The 26209-nt window shown below is 36.8% G+C and overlaps 1 protein-coding gene across 8 annotated transcripts in view; it reads left to right on the top strand.

Moving 5' to 3' along the window:
• cdh6 (cadherin 6) overlaps window positions 1-26209 on the top strand; it is a 248907-nt gene that overhangs the window by 169889 nt on the left and 52809 nt on the right. For all 8 annotated transcript variants that reach the window (XM_044105234.1, XM_044105233.1, XM_044105231.1 and 5 more), the window contains one exon: window positions 20888-21257. In XM_044105234.1, coding sequence (XP_043961169.1) covers window positions 21030-21257 — 228 coding nt within the window. In that variant the 5' untranslated portion in view covers window positions 20888-21029. The remainder of the gene's footprint in view (window positions 1-20887; window positions 21258-26209) is intronic.

Here is a 26209-nt window from a genome sequence, read left to right as displayed (position 1 = left end):
TTTTCCTTCTCTTGTGCATCATCAGTCAGTAAGCAATGCATTTGGGTTTATTTATATAGCAGAGCACTGCAAAAACACACCTTACCAAATATTTTGGGTCTAGTTTCTAATTAAAATATCTTAGTATACAAGACAAAACTAACAAAGTAACTTTTGTTACAGAGGAGCTTATTTCACAGATAGTTAGATTTAATTTACCAATCTGCCAGGCCACCATGTCTGATCACCACTGCTGGAACAGACAAGTTTAGTTGTGTACTTAACACCCAGAAGCCACTTCCTGCATTCTTGTTGGTTGTGCAGGAGGCTTCACTTCTGCTTTTCCAAGTTGTACGGTTGTATAATGGCGCTTCTGTTTTTCACATGCAAGTGTAAACGTAGAGCAGCTTATTTGGATTTAAAGTGACAAAAACGGCTCATTCTGACTAAACTCTCATCTTCTAAGAATGATTTTGTGGAGAAAAAAAAAATCCAACTGTCATGTTCTGCGTTAGCCATAGATTGATCCTAACCCGTTTCAGGAAGTGCAATATGTCACCTTTAGTGCAGCGGCGGCTCGAGGAGGAGAGGAAGGGAAAGCCGACCTCAGAGAGCAGCGGGAACGTTTCACATAGAACCGGATGTTTACGTCGGAGTGGGATTACTCCCCTCCATGTTGCCGGCGTTTATGCGGACGCCTTAATGCGGTATCGATTGTTTATCTGCGCCGCTTCAGCTGGACCGGCGAGGCGGCGGCAGATAGCGGAGGAAGCGACACCCTGGCTTTGACCGGTCGCTGCTGATCGAGGATCTGCGGGCGGAAAGCAACGCCGGCTCAACTATCTAGCAACAGTCCAGGTGTGAAATGGAAACAGAAAGTGGAGGTGGAAACGTCTCAGCAATGTGGCCGCCGCTTGATAAGGCGGCTGCTGTGACGGCGAGCGTCCTCCGCGCCCGCAGCCCATATGGCCGACTACAGCGCCGCTCTTTAACCATTAAAGGTTGCGGCTATTGTTGAGCTAACATCCCCGCCCCCAGGGGAGACTGGTAATTACAAACAATCTGGATTCCGGGGGAAAAAGCGAGCGTGATTAAAGATGTGTGCACTGCAAAGTTCAGAGGCCGTGGAGCGGCTCGGGATTCGGACGCTAACGTAAATCAATCAGGGTTCTCTTCCTCATTACAGGCACAGAAAAACAACCTGAGCTTCATTCTGCGTTTACCGTCAGGAATAATAAACCGAGGGAGACGAAGCTCAGAGTTTAGATCCTGTTTGTCATTAAGACCAGCTTCAACTTTACTAAACTTTACCTGCTTGGAACAGAAACGAGCAGAAACAGAAGTTTATTTATAACTTCACTGCAAAAACACGAAATCATGCGAAGAATTTATGTTTAGTTTCTACAGCAAATATCTGAGTTCACTTAAAAAAGGCAAAACTAACTTACAAATAACTGTCCAGCAAGAAATAGGAGATTGTCAATAATTCCTTAACAAATTACTGGTTTCACTGGTAGATTAGTTCATTTTTACATTTTCCCATTTTATCCTTTTTTTGGAGTCTAACAAAGTTCTTTACGCCATAATAAACATAATATTCACTAATTATGAAACAATTTTGCAAGAATAAAAACTGTTTCAAATTATTTTGTGTTTAGTTTCTTGTGCAAATATCTAACAAAACGTGAAATAAGAGAAAACTAACTTACAAGAAAAAAGGAGCTTATTTTAAGTCAATAATTTCTAAGCATTGATTTAGAAAAGTGTTAGTTAATTTCATGTACTACAAGAGAAAAAGTGAAATAATCTTCCAGTAAAACCAGAACTTTCCCATCAATACTAAGGAATCATTGGCTTAAAACAAGCTCCTCTTTCTTGCTGTGAAGTTACTTGTAAGTTCGTTGTCTCTTATTTCAAGTTTTATTAGATATTTTCAGTGTAATCTATGTGTCAATATTGGCTTTCTGCTGCTTTCTCAAGCGCAACCCAAATAAAAGCCAGTAATTTGTTGTTATCACATGCACAATGCTATTACTTTCCCTTACGGAAACATCTTGTTCCGGCTCTAGTGCCGAATAATGAACCTTCAGTCCTGAATTATGGTTTCAAATTGTGTCAACAAAAACACAACGAACAGCAGACGAACTGCTTCACTCCACTTCTGGGAATTAATTGTCTAAATGGGAGCTTAAAGTCATTATCTCCTCTTGCCAGTTCTTCAATCCTGCACTCACGGCTAATAAATGGAGGTCCGGTTTCGCTAAATGTCCCCCGTGTAATGATTAATAACGCCTGGTACCCTGGTGGCGTGCAGATGTGGTCGTGGCAGCGGAGACGGCTCAATCGGCCGTTTGCACACGAGCCGTCGCCTGTTTGCTCTGCTGTGCGATCACTGGAGCACGTTTGGTCACCAGCAGCCGTTTGGTCTAACACAAGCGCAGAGAGAGAGAGGGAGGCTGAATGACAGCTCTGCTTTCCCCCACTGCAGCCTTTGTGGGAACACTGGTGGCGATGGGAGCCTCCGACTTCATGCAAATCAGTGTTTGCTTCCCGAGTGCAGTCAGGCGTGTGAGTTTTTTTTCTTTTTTCAATCTGGAGCCAAAAGGCCGGAGCTGGAATAACATCCACTCTAAGCTTTCTAATTAAAGGTTGTTATTTCTGTATATCAGTTAATAATATTGCCCCACCCCCCCGGCGCCCAGATAGCCGCATCGTTTGCTTTTTAAACGAGTCGTGCGTCTGTGGAAGCAGATGCATTGATTGGGGGAGCGCGAAAGGTCAAAGTCGGCGCGGAGAATTGAAAATCAGCAGAGGAGTTGTGCTGCCACGTCCACCTCGGCGTCCCCGTTGTGACAATTACACGAAGGAGGAGCGACGCCGAGCCGCGTTTCCACTCAGGCGCTTTATCGACTGTATCAGTGGGTCAGACGGCAACAAACACGACTGTCACACGTCGACGCATAAATGCAGCCGAAACAAAGACATCACCCACCTAAAATATGGCCCAATCCAAGCCTGCGTGGAGGAAATGAGCCTCTGCTCCACCATTTTTACTGAGAGCAAAAACCTTTTCATGAGCCAACCCAGACAGTCAGGAGCGTCTGTTATGAATGCACCGATTTGAATATCTGGGCCGATATCAAAAGCTGATATTACTATTGCTGTTGTTATTTCATTACACTTTTGAAACTAAAAAAAAAAAAAAAAAACTAGAATCCTTTGCTACCTAGATGGAAATAAATATCTGTTACCCATATGAGCCCAGTTGTATTTATCGGACCGATACCAATATGTTAAAAAATAACTAATATCGACCGATTCCGATGTTGGTGAGGTAAATTGTTTAAAAAGCATAATGTCTTACACGCAGGATCGGTTTCAAGAAACTTTTCACCAACATGAACCTGCATAAATCTGCCACCAAGTGTTGGTTTAAACACTCCAAACCTGTAGGGGGCAGTGTAGCGCAAAGCTAGAACCTACATCAGCCAATCAGATGGAGGGTAACATTAACTTAATCCATTCTGTATGTCGACTTGAGCTACTATGACAAAATTAGCTAAAAAGATAATGTTAGCTTAATTACTGTCATTATGTTCGTTGATGCTAGCATGTTGGGTAATATTAACTTAATTTGTTTAGCATGTCATCTTCAGCTTTTAAGACAGAATTAGCTAAAATTAGCTGTCATTAAATTTGTTTACGCCAACATGGTTGGTAATATGAACTTAATCCATTCAGTGAGTCAACTTTAATTAGCCCAAAAAGCTAACTCATGTTAGCTTAATAACCATTATTATCACTGACATGCTGGGTAACATTAACTCAACAGTTTTAACTTTTAAGACAAAATTATCTGAATAGCTAATGCTAGCTTCAATAATATCATTATGTTGGATTATAATAACATGTTGGGTAGCATTAACTCAATCCTTTCAGGGGGCCGTCTTAATCTTTTTATACAACATTAGCTTAAACGTTAATGTTGGCTACAATGCTTTTGTGTTGTTAATGCTAGCATGTTAGGTAGCATTAATATAATTCAAGTTAACTTTAACATTTAAGACAAAATTAGCTAAAAAGGTAATGTTAGCTTAAATGCTACTATGTTCTAGCATAATGATAGCATTACTGTAGCAACATTAACATTAAGTTATTGTAGGTTTAAGCTAACATTAACTTGGGTAACATTAACTAAATTTATTTAGGAAGTTAACATTAGCTTTTAAAACAAAATTAGCTAAATGCTAATGTTAGCTTAAATATTATGTTTATCTAGATAGATAAGAGTCCCATAAAGTGTTGTTAATGTTTATAAATAAATATTGAGTGATCCATTCAGGAAAATGAAAAGTTATTTAGCTTTTTGGCTTCTGAATGTAAAAGTTGCTTCTTTTTGTGCTGGTGAAACAATAACATCTTCGTAGCTCTTCTTAAAAATTAAAAAAATTTTGGACTCATCTCAATAAAATCCGTTGAATTCTGCTGTTTTAATGTAGAGAAATACTTCTGCTTCGGCACTAGAGCGGATTGAGGGAGGCTTTTTTTCAAAATGAGCTCAGAGCCTCCTCTTCACCTGGCCTGTTACTCCCTTGTAAACACCGGAGCTCATAGAGGCCCCATCTTTGTTTTTGTCAAACTGACAGCCGGGAGAATGCGAGGGGAAACCGTGAAGACAGAGCTGAGAGCGGAAAGCTGGCAGCCTGCAATTTAGTCCAGACTGAGCAGACAAAAAATCAAGCGCGCAAGAGGAATGGTTACTTCAGGAACCCTCTGTGGCTCCTAAAGTAGGCCACTCCGTCGATGGCTGTAAGAGCTGAGTGATGCAAGCCCTGCTGAGGAAATAACTAGAAAACAGGCAAAATGGCTCCCATTGACTTGACCTAGATTGTGTGATTTATATGGGTTATTTGCTATGCATTTGGGCAGCGAGGCGAGCTAATGTGTTTGCAGTGAGCTCTGGAGCAGGACATCTGACAGGGACAGTATGAGATAATTTATTGGAATACTGTGGTCCGTTTAAAGGGACAGGCTCATGTTTCCGTCCTGCAGGATTCCCAGGAGGCGGTTTGATCCGGGACAAAGTTGTAGATCCATATGGATGGAGAGAAGCTGGGATTTATGGACTTCAGTGCAAAAACACAACATCTTATTAAGTCATTTTGGTCCAATTACTGGAGCAAATATCTTAGTACACTTTAAACAAGACTAAACTAACATAAGTATTTTTTCAGAAGGAAATATGAGTTTGTTTAAAGTCAAGAAATCCATAATAACGATGAAAAAGTGGCAGATTATTTTTGCTTAAAACAATAAATTTGTCCTAAGTGAAATAATCTGCAAATGAAACTAATCATTTTTCATCACAATAAGGAATTATTGACTCATATTTATTTTTGAAGAGTTACATGTTAGTTTTATTTTATTTAAAGTGTACTAAGATATTTGCAATAGAAACTAGACCAAAATGCTTAAGATTTTGCGTTTTTGCAGTGCAACCCATAATAAATACAATTTTTATGCACTTTACAAGTTTAGTACCAACATGGACTGAAAGGCCTTTCAGACACGAAGAAGCCAAAGCTGCACAAGCAATATAAAAATTTAGATTAAGTTGTAAATTCACTCAGAAACTTCATTTTTGGAGACATGATGCAACTGAAATTAACGATTTTGACCATAATGACCATCAATACACTTTGAAGAAAAGGCAAAAAAAATTAAAAATAGATGTCATCAGAAGGAAAGAACATTGAAGCAACATTTCAAGATGTCAGCCAAAATTAGGAAACCTAAATATTTGAATAAATGCATAAGGTCTAGTTCCAACAGTTGCTAATGAAATATATGCATATTTATGGATTTGAAATGTGTTTTAAAATAAAACGTAAGGTGGTGTTGTCTTTTTTGAAGTGTATTAAGATATTTGGACTAAACACCGTCCAGATTTTATGTTTTTGCAGTGCAAGTCATAATAAATGCCATCTTTATGCACCTTACAAATATTTTTGGTCTGCAAAAATATTAGTATTTAATGAAATAAGACAAAAGTAACTTAAAAGTAACATTTTAGGAAGATGTAAGAATTTGTTTTAGGTCAATACTTCCTTCATATTGAGGGGAAAAGTCCTTAAAAATGTCATGTTTTAACAAAAATAACCTGCTTGTACTTTTCATCAATGTTAAGGAATCACTGACTTACAACAAAGTCTTGTGTCTTGCTGAAAAGTTACTTTTAAGTTACTTTTCTCTTATTTCTAGTGTACTAAGACATTTGCACTAGAAACTAAACCACAAATCCTTGATAATATTTTAGATTTGTGATGAAATCTGCTTGTTTGGAGTAGGACTGGAGTAATATTCCTCCTTAATGTTGTGAGAACCTGAAACAGAAACAACTGCTGGGAATAATTGGTCCTAAAGGTGTTTTTTTTTTGTTTTTATCCAAGCTGTCGGCTCATGTTCCTAACTGTAGAACCTCATTTTATCCCCATGATGGTAAAAATTACTCCAGATTCTGCGTGTTTACCCGTTAGCATGTTTCAAGTAGCTTTTGGTTCGTCCCTCGTTGTTGTTTTGCTACAGTTTTAACAAAAAACAATTCAAATTATTCCTCCTTCTGTCCTCAGGTGTGGTATTCGTTTGTGCCTGAACATGCAATAACATCCGTTAACTGGAATCATTTCGGTGTTCGTGTCTTTGTGGGAATCTTAATGTGTAATTTAGAAGCAGAGAAGGGGGACTTGTTGCACCAGTAACTAAATTCCAGTGTTGTTGCGTTGAATCCTAATTTGGACTGAGAATCCTCTGGTGTTTTTCCTCCGATCCGTTCCAATTTCATCACAGATTTTCAGAGTTTTATGATGAAGATGAGGCTTGTTTTTGCTGAATTTTGTTTTATTTTCAGTGAAGTCCCTTTTGTTTACGTGGGGGGGGGAGTCATTTCCAGCACAATGCGACACTGTGTCTAGACACAGCAAAATAAAAGATCAATATTAATGTATTGATCAGTTTTGAAGGCATATTTTGGAGAAACAACAACAAGGAAAAATGGGTTTTCTCCTTGATGCACCAAACAGGCGGGTAAATATCCTTATGAGCACGATGCATAACATTTTTCAGAATGAGATGTAAATACATCAGCAAACCTTTTAAAAAGGTGTCGCCTTTAAGCTAAGACAGACAAAGGTCAAAGGGCATAAATCATAATTTACCTTATCTATGTAAAGGCAGAATTACTTATTTAATATAAGAAATTGTGAAAAGGAAATGAAAGGTAGCAAATTAGAACAAAGAAAGCTAAGAAATTAGCCAAAAGTTGGTTAACAGCAATACGAGCAGTAATGTGAAGATCTAGTATAATGACACCCAGTCCAGGGATTTAAAAGCGCACTCTGTCACCAGATTGTTGAAGCAAAAACTGCAACCAGAAACTCTATAATTCTGGTTGTATTCAATGATTTTATTAGTTTTGCTCCAGTCCTGACCAGCATTAACTGCTTTTCCAATTAAAAAAAAAACTTTGTGTACTTGATGAAAAAACTGGATTTTGCAATTGCGGCGTTTCCACTGAATCAGAAAAGTGACTAAAATCACACGTGAATAAGATTAACACGATGGGTCATTTTATGTCAGAAATTGAGACAAAGAAACTGAGTCCAAGGATAAGAAAGCAGCCAAAAGTTGATAATAGGGATGAGACCAGTAATTTGAAGACCTAATAAACTGACACCCAACTCAGGATTTTAAAAGCGTCGTTTGTCTCTAGATCGCCTGTTGTGGTAAAAGCTGTAATAAGAAACAGATTTGCTCCAGTTTTGACCAGCATTAACAGTGTTTCCTTTACAAATATCTTCGAATATTTTTATTACTACAAATTTTCAAACTATAAAATATAAATAATTTATATTGGCGGCGGTGGGAACAGTGACAAAGTTTAGGAGATACTAATAATAACATCAGACGTATCAAAATCTCCAGGGAAGAATAATATATTTTGAAACGTATCAAAATACATAAGGACGTTAAATATTTCATATCGCTGGGACATATGAAGCTGTGAGTTTTATTTTCTCACCTAAAAACATTTTTTGTGACAAATTAATCACTTCTATTCAACGCTTGGACTTCCTGATTTTACTGAGAGTTCTGTGTTTCCGTTTGCAGGTTTTTTGCTCCTTTTTCTTGCGATTGCAGCATTTTTTATTTTTGTGTTTTAGAGTTTGTGTCACACACACGTCGGCCATTGTAAGAAATACGTCTAAAAATGCAAATAAACATTGTTGTTGCTTTTTTAAAAAGGAAACTAAACATTTTAATAAAAATAGACCAAAGTTCTTGCAGTGAAATGTTTATTGGTCCATGATGTGTTCTTGCATCATTATGCCATTATTATCATTATTTATCTGAAAACTGTCTCAAAACAACAATATTATCGTTTATAGCAACAACCTCTGGTACAATTTATCGCCCAGCAAAATTTGTTCCCAGAAAAAGAAACCCTTTTGGTATATTTTTATATTTTATTCGCTTTCTGATCCAGTTTCTGCACAGATTCCTGTTAGATTTGTGGAGCAAAAGTTCATCCAGCTGCTGAGTTTTGGGCGGTATTCAGCAGGGAGCTGCGTCGTGAACCACTAACCCACATGGGCAACGAGACAAATGGGAAGCCCCGGATTTGGGTCGGAGCTGCATGAAACGACACGGAGTCGGAATCAAACCGGCGGGACGAGCAACCGGCTGCAGACTCCTCCGGACATTAGTCGCCTGTAAGGCCCTCCTCTGCGGATTGCGATGTTACCTGTGGCTTCACTTCCTCCCCCCGTCTCTTCCCTCGCTCGACCCCTGGCTGACATTCTCCTTTCTCACTTTTAATTGCACCCAGGGGGGTTTCTGCGGGTTGCTGTGGAAGTCTCCGGCTCAACAGGCGCACCGGGGCGCTTTTTGCCGTGTTGCTCGTTAGCGGGGGGTTCGCTTGGCGGTGTGGGACCGGAGCAGAACCTGGGAGAAGGGAAGCTAAAAAAACCTGATTAGGATTAAAATACTGGGGGAAATGACACACACACTGCAAAAACTCAACGTCTTACCACGTATATTTTTTAGTTTCTAGTGCGAATATCTTGGTATTCGCACTAGACATGAAGCTAACTTACAAATAATCTTTAAGCAAGAAGTAAGAGCTTGTTTTCAGTAAATAATTCCTTAATGTTGATGAAAGAGTTTATATTTTTCTTCATTTTCTGGTATTTTTAGTCTTTATACAAATCAAAACAGACAAAATTCATGCAAGTCTGAAAAAAGGCAAAAGTAGAACAGAGATAATGTTTAAATTTGTATCGATGGCAACAACACAAAGTGTCGACTGAAAAGTGAAAAGTTTACGACTTTTGAAACTCTTATGTAAAATTTGCTCAAAAAAAGAGAAATTTTCAGATAAATTTTAGAAATTTTCTAGAAAAGTTTCAAGTCAAACTTGTTTTGACTTTAAGAATATTTCTAAAATTCAAAAATTTCCAAATTTATTCTAGAAAAATTCTCAGATTATTCTAAAAATGTGAGATTTTTCTAACAAATTTGGGGACTTTTCAAACTCTAAACATACCATGTTATTTTCTAGAATTTATTTTAGATAAATCTCAAAATTTCTGGAATTTAGTTTTTTACTTTTAAAATGTGAAATTTCCATATTTTTTATTTCACTTCTAGTGAATTTTTGACAAAATTTCCAATTTTTTTCTGGAAGCATTTCTTACTTTTAAAACTTTGAAATTTTCAAATTTATTCTAGAAAATTCTAATTTAATCTTAAACAAAATTTTCAGCAAATGCTCCACTTTTCAAACCAAAATTTAATCCCAAAGTTGTAAATGTTTTTGGCGTGAACGTACTCCTGTTTTTCTCTCCTGTCTGCGTTGGGGCTAACGCGCCGTTGTTTTTACCCTCCCGTTGTGTTTTTGCAGTGCAGTTTCATTCAGACCTGCAGCTGGAAGACCATTAGCCGGCCAGATCCAATATGTATTGACGAACGCATTTGTGCGCGGCGTATCGTCCCCGTCTCTATCGATGCCACCGATAGATACATTTAATAAATAACCGCTCTGATTCCAAAACATTATCCAATTTGTTTTCCAGCGAGGACTCGTTCAGAAACTGGCAGCAGACACATTAATCGCATTGCATGAATCTTATTGCTCCATGCTAACTCAACACAATCTGTGACAGGCAATTTAAAGTAATTTACTTTTTTTTTATTTTCAATTTTTCATCAAGCTTTTTTTTTTTTTTTTTAATGCAATCAAACGGCACATGATATGAAGCGAAGGCGAGACAAAGAGGGAGAAAACACAGGCAGCCTCGTCTGGTTGTAAACACCGGCTCTTAACTGAGAGAATATAATTATGGTGTCATGTTCTATTACACACCTTCATTATGACGCCGGCGCGGGAAGATGACACCCGAGGCTGTTTTTAAAAAAAACTGGCCTGGAGCCACTTGGAGACGAGGAAGACGCCGTCCTCTCCGTTTCAACGGGATCGTCATGGTTACAGATCCAGACTCTTCAAAACGCTCGTCACTAAAACAAATCCTGGTTGTGGAAAATCGCCGTTCGACATGGAGAAACACAAATATGCATATCAGAGGCGTTTAATGAAACTGTACAGATAATTTTTAAGTTGTTTCCAAATTATTAGATTTATATTAAATGTGTTGGAATCATTTTTATCTTTGACTTTTATTCAAACTACAGTTGGTGGGGAACAATCATTGGGCTCTAAGGCAACATTGATGAAAAGTAATACAAAAAGTTACAAAAAACAATTTTGTAAGACTTAAAAATGTAACTGTAGAAAAAGTTTTTAAGAAATATATATAAAGTGGGAACAAAGTTGAAAGAAAATTCACAAAAAATCTACAATAAAGAATTTAAATATATCTGAAAAGTAAAAAAATACAAATAAGCTACATTAAAAGAAACAAACAAAAAGGAATTGGAAAATGAATAAAATATAGTTTAGTCAAATTTAGGCTAATCATTAAGAATGAAAAGTACAATTTTATTTAAAAAATACCAAATTTACTGCAGCCTTTACTGTACACATATATAAAAACATCCTTCACCTCAGTCCAGCGAAATACTCGTAATGTAATATTAGTAATTTTATGTTGAGATACTTATATTTTTAATCCATACCTGGAGGAAAATGTTAGAAAACCACCATTTTATTAAAAGAGGATATTTTCCTGTGGTCTCGTTTTGATTGGGGGACAAAAACTGCAACATTTGTAACATTTTCAGAGGCTGCGTTTTGCAAACTAATTTCAAAACCTGTTCCCCTCCTGGCCTGCGGGGGGCGCTGCAGCAAGAACCACTAAAGGAAACAACATGAAAAACTTCCTTCTTCGCAAATACATGAATACACTATTATATAGGGCTGAAACGATTAATCAGATTAATCATGATTAATAAATTCAACTCATTTAATACTCTATTAATCGTTAGTTGTTCTTGTTTTGAATTGTCTAAAATGTCAGTAATTAAGCCGAAAAGGTAAATATTTGCATTTAAGATAAGTAAACCAACTTTGTATGTAAATATGTAGCTTCACTCGGGTCAAATTAATTGACTTTTGATTTTGAATAATTAATTGATTAAAACAAAATTTATCAATTATTCAACATTTTCTTAAGTTATGCTGTGTTATTGCATTTTAGGCAATAAAATGTTAATTTTATTCTTTAAAAAAGTAATTTAACTGTGTTTATTAACATTTTTGTCATGTATTTCTCATATTGTGTAGAAAGAATCAGTGGTTAGATAAAACCTCTGCAGAATTTGACATCAAAATTTTTTTTATTAGATTAATTGATAAATAATTTGATTAATCAACAGAATAATTGATTTTTAAAATAGTAATTTCAGCCTTACACCTACCTACCTCTGCCTTGCGACACATTTTTCTGTTCGGATCAGTTTCTCCACATTTTATTGTTCCGTTAAATAAAAGTTAAGAAAAAGGAGAAGAAATGAGTTTGCATAAGAAAATGATAAATTAGTATTAGCCAGAGCAGCCTGGCGTTTACCTCCGTTAGGATCCGACTGTGTCGGTCAGGAACGCGGCTCCACCGCATCACTTACTGAGTGGGTTTGATTTCCTTCATCTACTCTTATCATTTCACTTTAATTGGAGTTTGATGAAGTTTAGCTGATGCACTGCAAAAGCACTAAATCCAGCCAAGAGTTTTTGTTAAAGTTTCGAGTGCAAATAAGTTGGTACACTTGAATTAAGTAAAATCTAACTTACAAGTAAGTGGCTTTTAATAGTGTCTTAAAAGCTAATATTTTACATTTTATTGACTTAAAATAATGATTATTTTAAGTCAATAATCCCTTAAAGTATTGAGTCACATTCTATGGGCACTGCACCGTTACCTGGCAACCTCAGCAGAGTTCCGCCCCGTTACCTAGCAACTGAAGCCGAGGTCCAGCACAATTATTCAGCTGGTGTTACCACTCTATGCGCTGTACAATGGCTGCTGAAAAAGACGAGTGTTTTGTTGTTGACTTCCCATGCAGAAACCACTTGGTGCTTTGTAGTTGGCTGCGCAGGAGGCTCCACTTCTGCTTTTCAGACACATAGGGTGTCTGTGTTTGAATTGGTGTCTGTGTTTTTCACCTTGTAAGACATTTTTCTCATTTTTTAAGTTGAAATGTCTGGAAAATTATTTCACTTATCCCTAAGTCAGTCACAATAAGTTTTGCTGGACGATAACTTGTCCCAGAAGTTTTCTCAATAAACAATAATATCATGGTTTTGAGATTATTTTCAAGTAATAAAGGGTAATAATGGCATAATAATGCAAGAGAACATTCTGAAAGATCAGTAAACTTTAAAATCTGATGAACATTTAACACCAGAAGACATTTTAAACATCCAAAATAAACAAACAAAACAGCAGAAACAACAAATCAAATTAATTATGAAGTCTGTGTAAACAAAATTATCCTAGTTGAGGCCAAAGCGCCAGACTGAAGAGTTTTATCAGCCAGTTTTTGGTAGAAAGAGAGAAAAAAAACATTAAATTATGCAAACGGAGTTTGTTTTAATTTGTCCTGCGATTAATTGATTTATTGCTTATTGTGATTATTATAAATAGTATTTTTTAATCAATCTTAAAAGAAAACAAGCTCCAATTTCTTGCTGAAAAGTTACTTTTAAGTTAGTTTTGTCTTATTTCAAATGTTTTAAAATATTTTCAGTAGAAACTAGCCCAAAATTACGTTGTAAGGTTTGTGTTTTTGCAGTTTTTTTTATCTTTATCCTTCCCGATAAATTGCATCGTCTTCATCCGAGTCAAAAGAAAATCCTCTGCCAGCTTCTTCTGCTCACCGACGTTTTTTTCTCGGCCACCAGCAAGCATGGCGCTTTCTCTTAACCGGCCCCGACATTTTGTGACGTTGCAGGACGAAAGCTTCAGCTGACTCGCCGTACGTCGTCGCTTTCTGACGTTTTTAGAGATGCGGTCAAAGGTCGACGTCTCCTCGCCGAGCAGCCTCGTCTTTTCCACTGTGACATTATGAAGAAGTCTGTGGGAAAAGAACCGGGCCGGCGGAGCGGCGGGACCGGCGGTGGAAAGCTTCCTGGGTCGGCCCCAGAGACCCGCTGGTATTTCCAACCAGCCCTACAGCAAATCGATAGCTCAGAGTCCCACACGCTCCTCAGCAGCGTCAATTAACTACATTCATAAAGTCGAGTGTGCTGGGAGCTGGAGGAGGAAAAACCACCCAAAAGTGGAGAATCCATCCAGAAAATTTGGATAGGAAGCTGCAGCCTTGTTCCATTTGCTGCTGGATCTGAGATCCTCAACGTTTCTCTTGCTATAAATTCTGCTCAGTTCTGCTTTTTCCTTTTACATCTTTCCGTCCCTCAGTATCCATCTGACTTTTTATAAAGCTTGAGAAAACTAATTACAAAATGCCGATGTTTAGTTTGTGGGACCCGGGAGAAGTGGAGCTCAAAAAAACCTGATTAGGTTTGAAAAATGACACATACACTGCAAAAAAACACAAATCTGGTTTTAAATAAGAACTAAAAATGAGGAAAACTAGCACAGAAGTAAGAAAACTGGATGATAAAAGTGTTCAGTTTGGTGTTTTGTCTCAACTGGCTCTTATTTTGAAGGTCAGTTTTGCTTACAGAGACTTCATAATTAATTTTATTTGTTGTTTGCTTGTTTTTTAGGATATTTAAATTGTCTTCCAGTTCCAGTGTGAACACTGCAAAAATCAGAATCTTACAAAGTAGTTTTTAGTGCAAATATTTTTAGTACAATTGAAATAACACAAAACTAAATTACACGTAGCTTTTCAACAAGATATAGTAGTGTTTTTTAGTCAATAATTCCTTAATATTAATTTTAAAAAGTACTAGTTCAATTACTTATTTCACTTTGGAAAAAATATTTTGTAAGTTAAAATGTCTGTCAATGGAACAAAATTATTGCTTTAAAATAAAATCATATTTCTTGCTGAAAAGTTACTTATAACTTAGTTTGATTTTATTTCATTTGCACTAGAAACTTGATCAAAAATACTTGGTAAGATTTTTTTTTTTGTTTTTTTTGTAGTCTGTATGTGCAACAAGAATTATATATTATGATTTGGAGAGTTAGGTGGTAACTACTTAATTTAACGTTTTTAGAGAAAATGTACTTTTAGGAGTATTTTTACTACGCTGTACTTTTTCTTTTACTTGAGTAATTTAATTCTGAAGTATTTTTACTCTTCCTTGAGTAAAATCTCTGGATTTTCTACCCACTGAATGAAAAACAAACATGTTTAACTTGTTTAAAATGTATTTTGGTGTCTGTGCCACACACCTGCAGTTTCTGCTAAAGTTTTTTTATTGAAATAAATTTTGTTACTTATATGAGTTTTTGTAATTTTGGTCCATCAGATTTTTTAAATTTTAAATATATTTTGATCAGTTACCCAGTACTTTTTTACCAGATAGTTTTTCAGTAATCTTTTGGGCAGCTACTTTTTACCTTCACTTCAGTAGAAACACATTGAAGAAGTGCTAATCTTCCTACTTGTTTCTGGTTGTTGTTTGATTGGCTCTAATAAAAATATTACTAAAACAATAACTGACTTTCTGCTCCGGATGGGCCTGGCAGTCGGTGTTTTTCCCCCTGGCTGTGCTGATTCAGGCAGAGGACACATGCAAAGTGACTGGCTTCCAGCAAGCAGCGATAATGCATACGAGGGAGGAGCTTTAAAGTGCAGCGCAGGGGGAAAAGAGAGGCAGCGGACCTCACCCCGGCTTCAATCTGCCTCCTAAGGGGAAAGCGGGCCGAGCCGTAACTGCCTGTGGAAGACAGGTCGGGTAATGGATGGGGCCGCTGCTGCTGACGCTGCTCTGACGGGACGTTTTTAACTCTCCTTCAAACCGGCTCCTCTGCCCCCGTTAGCGTTGTCACGGTAACTACATCTGATGGTCTGACTTTAAGCACCTGAATGCTGAAGTTCTTGTTTCTGCATCTGGAGGGCAAAACGCCGGGAATGAGAGTTAGCAAAGTCTGCAGAGGAGCCGGAGACGGGAGTCAGAAAAGCCACCAGCGACTTTTACACTGCAAAAACGCAAAAGTATTTCTTGTTTGATTTCTAGTGGAAAAATCGTAGTACATTTAGAGTTAAACAATGCTAACTTACATGTAACTTTTTAGCAATAAATAGTTACTAATTCCTCAATATTGAATAAAAAAAGTATAAGTGAAATACTCTGTTAGAGAAACTACCACTTTTTCATCAAGAAGACATCAGACCTTGTGATGGTGGTTAACGTCTGCCTCAATACGATTTGACTGCTCTGTCGAGGTTCTTATTTAAAGGGAGACCAATTATGCAAAATTCACATTTTGTGTGTTTCTGTATTTCCATTTTGGTTTCTACTTCCTCTAAAAACACCCCAAGAGTTTAAAAACATCAATCCAGACGTTTTTTGATAATAAGTTCATGGTTTCAAGAACCTACCAAATATTAAGTCATTTTCTATGAACGCTGCGCCGTTGCCTAGCAACCCAGGCTGAGCGCCAGCGTGTTTGTTCAGCTGGTTTTACTGCTGTGTGTGCTGTACAATGGCTGCTGGAAAAGACAAAAGTTTTGCTGTTGACTTACCATCCAGACATCACTTGCTGCATTTTTGTTGGTTGTGCAGGAGGCTGCTCTTCTGCTTTTCAAAGGTGTACGGTTGTATAATACCACATCCGTTGGCAGCCATTTTTACATGATTGAAGATATTGAGTCGGGGGGTAAAACTCTGAGGTTTGAGCATGCATTGTTTTTTTTTGTTGTGTTTTTTGTCTCTCTCTTCACTTGGAAGATTTTTTCAGTAGTATGCTGCACAATAGCAACAGTTAGCATTGAAAAACCCTTGTCAGATGCTACAACACAGCTGCTATAAAGGTTAGAAAAAGAAAACTAAACCCACTGCCACCAGTGACTGTTCTGAGTTTCTTTTATTCTCTCTTTTATATCTCGTGTTGCAGTTTTTCTGAAGGTCCACTCTGCTTTAAGTGGGCGTGTTAGAGCAGCAGCAGCAGAAAAACAAAAAACAAAACAACAACCCGACTCGAGCGTCTTTAGGTGCCGTTGGACTTTGTGCCCCTGGTAAACTCTGCATTGGGGCTTGTGGGTGTGAAGTAAACAAAGACAGTCAAAACGTCTTTCAAAATCACTGCTGGAGGAACAAACGAGAGCCGTAATAACAGCTGAAAACGCTCAAGTGTATCAAACTCTCCATTATGTTTTGAACCGCTGTAAACAGCTTGACAGACTGGCACGGCGGTGAAATATGCAGCTTGTTTTGTTTAACGGCCTACAAAGACGCCGACATCAAACCCCCCCTCCCTGAGCAGAAGTTGGTACAAAGCCGTCCCAGTCGGCGTGGCGAGGCGTCTGCGAGTTTAAATCTCAGCGGTTGTCCTGTGTGAGATTGCTTGTTGGTTTTTCTTCTCGGCGCTAACAGATTTCTTTAGATAGGAGAACAAACTGTTGTGGAGATGTGACAAGCTGCACCGCACTGCAAAAACAAACTTCGTCTAGTTTCCAGTGCAAATCTCTTAGTGCACTTTAAATGAGACAAAACTAAATTGCAAGAAACTTTTCAGCAGGAAATAAAAATTTGTTTTAAGTCAATATTTGGATAACAAAAAATGATTAATTCTGCTGGCAGATTATTTCACTTCAGATATTTTCCTCCGATGAGACATTAGTGCCATAATAAGAAAAACTATAAATACATAAAATAAGATTATGAGAACAAAGTTAAAAGTGCAAGAAAAAAGTTGTAAAATTATGTAAATAAAAATGTAAGAGAATATTTGAAATAAGATTAAAGACTAAGAAATATGAGAATAAAGTAAGAATAAAGTTGAAAAATTATGAGAATAAATTCATATAAGAACTGTTGAAAATCCACAAGAATAAATCCCAAAAATACGAGAATAAAGTCATGCAAGAATAATGTAAAAAAAAAAAAAAGCATAAAGTTGTAAAATTATGAGAATTAAGTAAAAAAATAAATGGCAATTTGAAAAAATACAATAAAGATTTAATAGTACAAGAATAAAGTAAAAAAAAAATAGAGAATAGTTGAAATAACACAAGAATGAAGTCAAAATATTCTGACTTTTTCTCGTATTATTATGCGTGTGTGTTTATTGTCCTACTTTAATAATTCCGAGAATATTTTATTTTTATTTTCTATACCATAATACTTATTTTCGCCATGTAATAAGTGACATTTTTATCAATATTGAAAAATTACTTATCATTTAGTTTAGTCTCAGTTCAAATGAATTAAGATATTTGCACTGGAACTGGACGAAAATACTTGGTGATATTTTGTGTTTTTGCAGCGATTGAAGCCACGTTTCTCACATTGTAAAATAAACATCGTGGTTGAGTGAAGAACTGAAAAGCAGCAAATGATTTTTCTTCTGAGGATTTCTTCTTCTGCTGCTGAGGTTTCTCTCTGTCGTCTCCACTTCAACAGGATATGATGCAAATTGCTGCAATTTCATTAAAATACAGATTTGTACAAAACATGTTTGTCCTGGTAACTAGTTCCCTGCTTTCATGGCGAATGGCCCAAAAATCAAGCTGAGAAGCTGCACAACTGGAAGCGTTGGCCGTGGGATTCCTGTGCAGATAAAGGAAGTAATGGCTGTTTGAGGCCAGCTGTTGGCAGGTGGAAGAAGGACGTGGAACAAGATGGATAACGCTGGACGGAGTGGGGGAAGCGGCCATGGGTTTCGTTTTGTTCTCCTGGACGTTGGGCGGTTTCCAGGCCGCCAGCGTCCCTCTGCTGCGGTTTGGGTTATCGGCGGGTCGGATGGGGAGCGTTTCCAACGCTCTGCCGTATCGCGCCGGTTCAGTCCGGGCGCGCCGTGTCGGGCATGTAGGAAGGATGTCTCCGGACATGAATTAAGCACCCTGACCTGCATGCAGGAGCAGAGCCAGACAGACTGAAGAGGAGCGAGAGGGAGGAGAGGAGAAGAGAAGAGAAGAGCTACACTGCAAAAACATAAAATACTACCAAGTATTTCCATCTAGTTTCTACTGCAAATAGTTTAGTACACCTGAAAAAAAACAAACCTAACTTAAAAGTAACTTTTTAGCAAGATATTACATGAACAATTCCTCAGTATTAATGAAAACGTTTTAGTTCCAGAGGCAGATTATTTCAGTTTGATGTTAGTGCCACTCTAAGAAAAAACAAAAATAAAAATTACGAGAATAAACTTCTACAAGAAAAGTAATTATTACTAATATTACTAGTAATAGTAATATTGCAAGTAAACTGTTTATTTTGTAATATAAAGTAAAGTTTATTTTACAAAAATAAAGTCGTAACATGAAGACTTTAACCAACTTTATTTCCATACAAGTTTATTTTTGTATCTTCTTCTACTTTATTTTTATACACCTTTTTTCTCCTAACTTTATAAATTTAAGTTTTATTTTTATTATTTTTTTAGTATGGCCCTAAATCTCTGTTGTAGGAAAATGTCATGTTACAAATGAAATAATCTAATAGTTGAACTTGTACGAACTCTGTTCCGGCTACAAACCTCGGTTTGGTGCGGTTGAAGTGAACTCTGGTGCAATTCAAATGTGAACGCCAAGCGGACCAGAGACCGCTCCAAAAACAGGAAGTGGATTACAGCGCAGGGCATTCTGGGTAAATACAACCAAAACAAACGTGTGAATCTAGCAGTAGTGAGAGAAATGGACCACAAGTATTTGGAAATCCTCCAACCACTAAAATCTGACACCACTTTATTTCAGTTTACATTTTGTAAAGAAGGAAGTGTTTTCAGAGGTTTTTATGTCGTTTCCTTCAGTGGTTCTTGGTGCAGCGCCCCCACAGGCGAGGAGGGGAACAGGTTTCTGAATCGGTTCATTTGACTCGGTGCAGTGACAAACAGAACCACAGCAGCTAAAAATGTAACATATGCTGCAGTTTTCCTCCCAAATAAAACCAAATCTACCGGACTATCAGGAGTGAAAACAGCCAGATGCTACTTCAGTTGCTACCTAGAAATGCATATTTTAGTTCTGGATTTACCACCTGGTCTCAAGCATCTGCATCTTTAGATTTATCTTACGAAGACCTGCATTAGTTCTGGTTGTTTTTATTGCATTCTGTTATTCAGAAGCACAAAGACGGAGCGCTGGGCTCCACATCAAGCCGTTCGCTGCAGAAGGTTTGGGTTGAGGGTTTAATTCAGCTGTACAGGGTGTAAGTCCAACACGCTGACAGGAAAAACGTCTAATCTGATATTTATCCAGTTATTCGGCTCCCAGTCTGATAGCTGACAGAGAACCTGGATCTATAATGGAGCTTCTGGACGGGATTCAGCGTTTCTGTCCCAGGTTTCCCTTTAGCCCTGAGTTAAATATTTAATATTTCATGATAAATAAGGAGAGAGTAGACGGCCGAACACAAAGGAAATGCTTTGAGAAATACTGTTGTAATTGATCGCAGTAAATGTGTAATCATGGGATTTTTCAGTGGCAAACAGAAAATCTGAAGAACTTTAAGGGTTTTTAAATACACAAAATCTGACCAATTTTTTTTTTTCTAGTTTCTTGTGTAAATATCTTACCACCCTTGAGATACAACTAAACTAACTAACTTACGAGGAAGTTTTCAGCAATGAGAGCTGGTTTTAAGTTAGTTATTCCTTAAAGGGAAAATATTATGATAATTCACATTTCAAACATTTTGATATTTAAGGTCAAAACGTTTTTTTGGCAACAAGTTCATGTTTTTAGGTGTGTGGAAAATGAGCCATTTCAAAAACCTCCCATTAGGAATTGTGCTGTTATCTAGCAACACAAACTGAGCTCCAGCATGTTTGGTCAGCCAGTTTTACTGCTGTATAATGGCTGCTGGAAAAGACAAATGTTTTGCTGAACCACTTGCTGCATTCTTGTTGGTTGTGCAGGAGGCTCTACTAGTGATTTTTAAAACTGAGCTTCTATCTGCAGCCATTTCCACATATGAATGTAAAGGTTGAGTTTGGGGCATTTTTCACCTTATTACAAGACATGTTGTTAAATAATTTGCAACTAGAATTGATGCTTTTTCATCAGTTTTAAGGAATTATTGACTTAAAACAAGCTTCTATTTGTTGATGGAAAGTTACTTGTAAGTTAGTTTTGTCTTATTGTGAAAACTAACCAAAAATACTTCATCTCTTTTTTCTTTTTCAATAAAAGCTGATACATTTTGTCCTTCTGAACTCGATTTTTGTTTAATTTCATCTTTAAAACCATCAGAGTTGAGTTTGAGCTTCTTCCCCGTCTTGCGTTAGCAGCCTGTTTGCCTGTGTTTTCGTTCCAGGCGCTGACCGACTGCCGCCCAACGTGAGTCCTGCCTCTTCCTGCCTCAGCAGATCGCAGCATGAGAGGCGAGCTGATGCTCTGACCAGGAAGCGGCGGACGTGAACCAGCGGGGCGGTTTGAGGCTTGCTGCTGCTGTGGTTATGGATCGGCGGAGGCTCTGCGCTCTTATGATGCTGTGGGCCGTGGTCCAGCTCAGCTGTCCGGGCTACAGCCTCAGGGCGCTGCGAAGGACTACAGGGGGGCGGAGAGGGCTGACGGGTCAGGACGCCAACGGAGTCCCACTCCGGCGCTCCAAACGGGGCTGGATGTGGAACCAGTTCTTCCTGCTGGAGGAGTATACTGGGACGGACATGCAGTACGTGGGAAAGGTAAACCTCTGCATGTTTCCCTTAACACAGCTTTTTATGTATTAATTTTTTATTTAATTTTGTATTTAAAATAAATGAAGTAAAAAACTTTTTTTTTAATTTAATTTAATTTTTTTTGTTATTTTTAAACTTAATTTAAAAAGTAAATTATAAATTTGTTTGTTTTAAAGTGGACCTATTATGCAAAAACCTTTTTATGCTTCTAATTTTTTCTCTAATGCTTCCAAAAACAATCTAAAAACACACCTAACCTTTTTTTTGGGGAATAACTGCATGTTTTTCTTAAAACATTTAAAAAATCTCCTGATTTCTATGTCACACTCCATGTATACTGTGCTGTTGCGTAGCAACCGAAGCTGAGCCCCAGCATGTTTGGTCAGCTGGTTTCACTGCTGCATGCGCTTTACAACGGCTGCTGGAAAAGAAGAGAGTTTTGCTCTTGACCTACCATCCGGAAATCACTTGCTGCATTCTTGTTGGCTGTGCAGGAGGCTCTACTAATGCTTTTCAAGGATGTACATTTGTATAATTGTGCATCTGTTTGCAGCCATTTTCATGCTGAGTGATTATTTCAGTTAAAACATGGTAAAAATGTTTTACACTTAGTGGAATTAGTACTTTTGTCATCAATATTAAGGACTTTAAAAAGACTTTACTTCTGTCTGAAAAGTTATTTTTGTCCTATTTTAAGTGTTTGCACTAGAAACTACACAAAAATACTCTGCAGAAATGTGTTTTTGCAGTGTCGTCTTCTATTCACTGAATGTAAATATCTGGTTGTGTCAGCTGATGTGGACGTGCCTCAAGACTTTGACGTCTTCCTTATTCCATATTTCTACAATCCCTTTTATTCATTTCTTGTATTTTTGCCTATCTCCAAACTTCAGACGCAGCTGAGTGGGAACAACTAACATTTTCTTCGCCTCACTCGGTTGAATTGCTTTCTGGAGTTTTATAATCCGTACCATTATTTCAGCTGACAGCTCTTTTGTCCAAACTTCCCGTCAGTAAAGCAGCTGCAGCAGCGCGTTTCGTCTGCAAGCGCTTCGTTTTAAACTTTGAAACAGTTAGCATATTTACAACTGTTGGTTTTAGTTTCAAAATGCAAAAAAAGAAGCAACATATTGGTTGTATTAGTCTGTGGTTTTTGTCCTATATGGTTCAACCGAGACACTTTTTTACCTATTTCTGCTTTTAACTTTGTGTTATTCAGAATATAGTAAATGAGTAATTCAGTAAATATCTGCACTTTTTCCTATTAATTTAGGAAAAATTCACAATATTGTGTGTAGAGTGTAAAACAGATTATTAGGGCCAGATTAAGAGAATAAAGTCATAATATCAGCAGACTAAAGAAGCAATGCTAGAAGAAAGTTGCAAAAATTACGAGAAATAAGCTTTGAAAGAGTCCAACTCTTCAAGTACGCGCTTTTCTTTCTTCAAAATAGACTCACAAAGTCCTGATACTGATAATAATTTGATGCTGTTGTGTTAAAAAGTGAATTATTTTCTTATTTTTCTCATATTAATAAAGTGGTAAGATTACTTTTCCTGTAGCAGTTGCTACAAATTTACTACTTCATTCTGGCAATATTGAGACATATATGTATATATATATATATATATATATATATATATATATATATATATATATATATATAAATATATATATATATATATATATATATATATATATATATATTATATAAACATTTATTTATGTTTATATGTATATGTTTTATACATATATACATATTTATTTATATATATATATATATATATATATATATATATATATATATATATATATATATATATATATATATATATATATATATCTATACATATATGCATCTATACATATGTATATATATATAAATTTATTTATATAAACATTTATTTATGTTTATATGTATATATATATATATATATATATATATATATATATATATATATATATATATATATATATATATATATATATATATATATATATATATATATATAAATAATATATATTATATAAATATTCCCATTATTTCATAATGGGAATATTTAACTTTAGTTTTGATTTATACTTTTGTTTTGTGTATATACAGTTGTTTTCTGTTTGTTGTTCTCACCAGAATAAACTGGGAATCCACCAGTTTTAAATAAAAACCGTGTCACGTTCTAATAATTTTAATAAAAGGAGCAAAATGCAGAAATTTTACATAGACAAAGCTGAGGATAGAAATCTGCATATGCAAAAATTTTTACGTTTTTTTATTTTAAAGGGGTCACATTATGTAAAATCAACTGTCTTTAGTTTTATATCAGCCTATAACAGGGTGTCCACCCGTCCTTCAAGCAGTTCAAGGATGGCACAAATCTGATTCTGGAGCCAATGTGGATGCTATCTTTTAGTAATTCTAACCATCCATCCATCCATCCATCCATCCATCCATCCATTTTCTATACACCCTTTATCCCTAATGGGGTTGGGAGGGTTGCTGGTTCCTCTCCAGCTACGTTCCAGGTGAGAGGCTGGTTCACCCTGGATAGGTCACCAGTCTGTCGCAGGACACACAACCATACACACACTAAAACATAGGGAGAAATTAGAGACCAATTAACCTGACAGTCATGTTTTTGGACTGTGGGAGAAAGCCGGAGAACCCGGAGAGAACCCACCATGCACAGGGAGAACATGCAAACTCCATGCAGAAAGACCCCGGGCCGGGAATCGAACCCAGGACTTTCTTGCTGTGCAGCCCTGTCTTTTAGTAATTAGAATGAGATTTTCATGATAAACTTGTATCTTCTCAATCTAAAAAATCTTCTTTTTCTTCTTCTTTTACCCAGAAAGACTTTGGATCATCCATCCATAATTATATCTAAACGCAGCCAAGTTTTTAGATGGAAATTCTCATTTTTATTGAAGTGAAGAAAAAATATTTTACTTTGTGCTTCCATTTTGGTTTCTACATCTTCTAAAAGCGACACTAGCACAAAAAAAATAAAAAGTCCTAGGCGTTTTTTTGGTGTCAGGAAAACAAGCCATTTCTAAAACCTCACAAATGTAACGTCGGCATAAATGTACTAAAGAAAGTCAAATATAGTTTTAAAAATAAGTAGCATGAAACTTTTTAGCTCACAGTAAACGTAGCATCGGACGGGATGCTCACGGGTCCAGAGCAACACGAAGGGATGCTTGTTTGATACAGACGTAAATATTCTTGGCTCGGCCTTTATAATAATAATTCATATCATTCTGATCATATTCATATTAGGGACTTCTGACAACAGTTATCAGTAAGGACAGATATGGTTAATTGGTTAGTTCACAGAGTTTTAAGTTTGATTCCCTTTTGGAGTTTTTCTGTGAGATACTAAATTTTTGTTTAGTAATTTGTTGCAGTAACACCTGCAGCTGGACGCACTGAGAACCTTGAAAATTTCCTTTAAATAAAAAAAGGAAAGAATAGTTTTGTTTTATTATCTAACCCTCTTTACTATTAGCAAAATTGTTGAGAAAAAAAGATTCTTTGCGTTAAAAGATATGGTGTACAGCTGTGTACGGTCTGTGAGGGGTGAGGTTTGACCCGCTAAAGTCTAAATCTGATTGGTTGGTTTGCTTTTGTTTTTTTTCACAGGTTGCCGTTTTTCTGTAAACTAAAAATTAATGAGTGGAGTTTGAACCTCCTGTAGTTCAAAGATCCCGCCAGTGTGAGGTTCTGGTGGGTCGCCGGTTTATGAGCTTTTCTTCTGGTTTTGAAAACTGATGGCTGACGGGTCACCGCTGGCTGATACCAGCAGATATCTAAGATGTCCACCATCAGAACCTAAAAGATCCAGGGTGGCACCCAGTATCTCAACGTCCCCGACTGGTACATATTAATAAATGTTCGACCAACTCTTTGGAGTATGGTCGGCGATTCTGTCTCTCCAGTGGTTTCGTCTGGGTTTTTCTTTTCTTCTTCTTTTCTTTTCTCTTTATTTTGGGGGACCTCCTTTGAGTTTTGTTCCACCCTGGATCTTAACCGGTCGCTCTTCAGCTTCATCGCCACGATCTCCATGTTTAATTCATTATTTTGATTCTGCATCCAGTTCAAATGTTTAGTCTTTTCTTTCAGTGAAACTTCAAAATTTTTTCTCATTGCCCGTTCTGTTTCATCCAGTTCAACATTTTGTCTGGAAATAATGTCACAATTTTGTTCTAAATGATGAATTGTTTTTTTTGCTGCATCCAGCTCCACAAGTAAACTTCTTGTCTGACTTTTATAAAATTTGTTTGATTCCACAAGGTTCTCATTTTCAGCTTGGAAACTTCTTTCATTGTTATCGGTGCAGCTGTTCAGTCGTTCAATCTTCGTCCTCAGTTTATCCACTGTGATTTGAAGCTGCTGCTTCTCCTTCTGCAGCTTCAAACAGCTCTTCTCCAAACTACTTACTTTACTCAACAACAAATTCTGTCCTTCCATGTTCTCTATATTCTCTATCTTCACTGTTTGCTGCCAGAGATTGCAAATGAATTTCTCTGTGGAATCTGAGAATACAAAGACAGTCGCCTGTGATGTCACAGACGGGTTGAGTGACATCACTGTGACATCACTGTGACATCAAAGCTTGTTTTTTTTTAAACTTCATTCTGTATAACAGAGTTTTGCCTCATTTGTTCTGCCTCAAGTAAAAACAAATACAGATAAATTTATTCAAGATAAAACTCCTGTCCATTTTTATCTTAGAAAAAGCGCCAAGCCACCAAATAAACAAAAGTAAACTGACCAATAAGATTTAGGCTTTGGGTGCCCTTTGACCCCCAGAGACTCACACAGATGTTTGCTTCGTACAAAATGTTTTGACACAAAAGATCTTTTTTTCTCCACAACTTTGTTAATAGTAAAAAGAGTTAAATAATAAAACATCCAGAAATTATTCTTTTCTTTTTCTACTTAAAGATCTCAAGGTTC

The sequence above is a fragment of the Gambusia affinis genome, linkage group LG21 (genome assembly GCF_019740435.1).
Source record: "Gambusia affinis linkage group LG21, SWU_Gaff_1.0, whole genome shotgun sequence".
Classification (NCBI taxonomy): domain Eukaryota; kingdom Metazoa; phylum Chordata; class Actinopteri; order Cyprinodontiformes; family Poeciliidae; genus Gambusia; species Gambusia affinis.
This window is presented reverse-complemented; position numbering and strand designations above follow the sequence as displayed.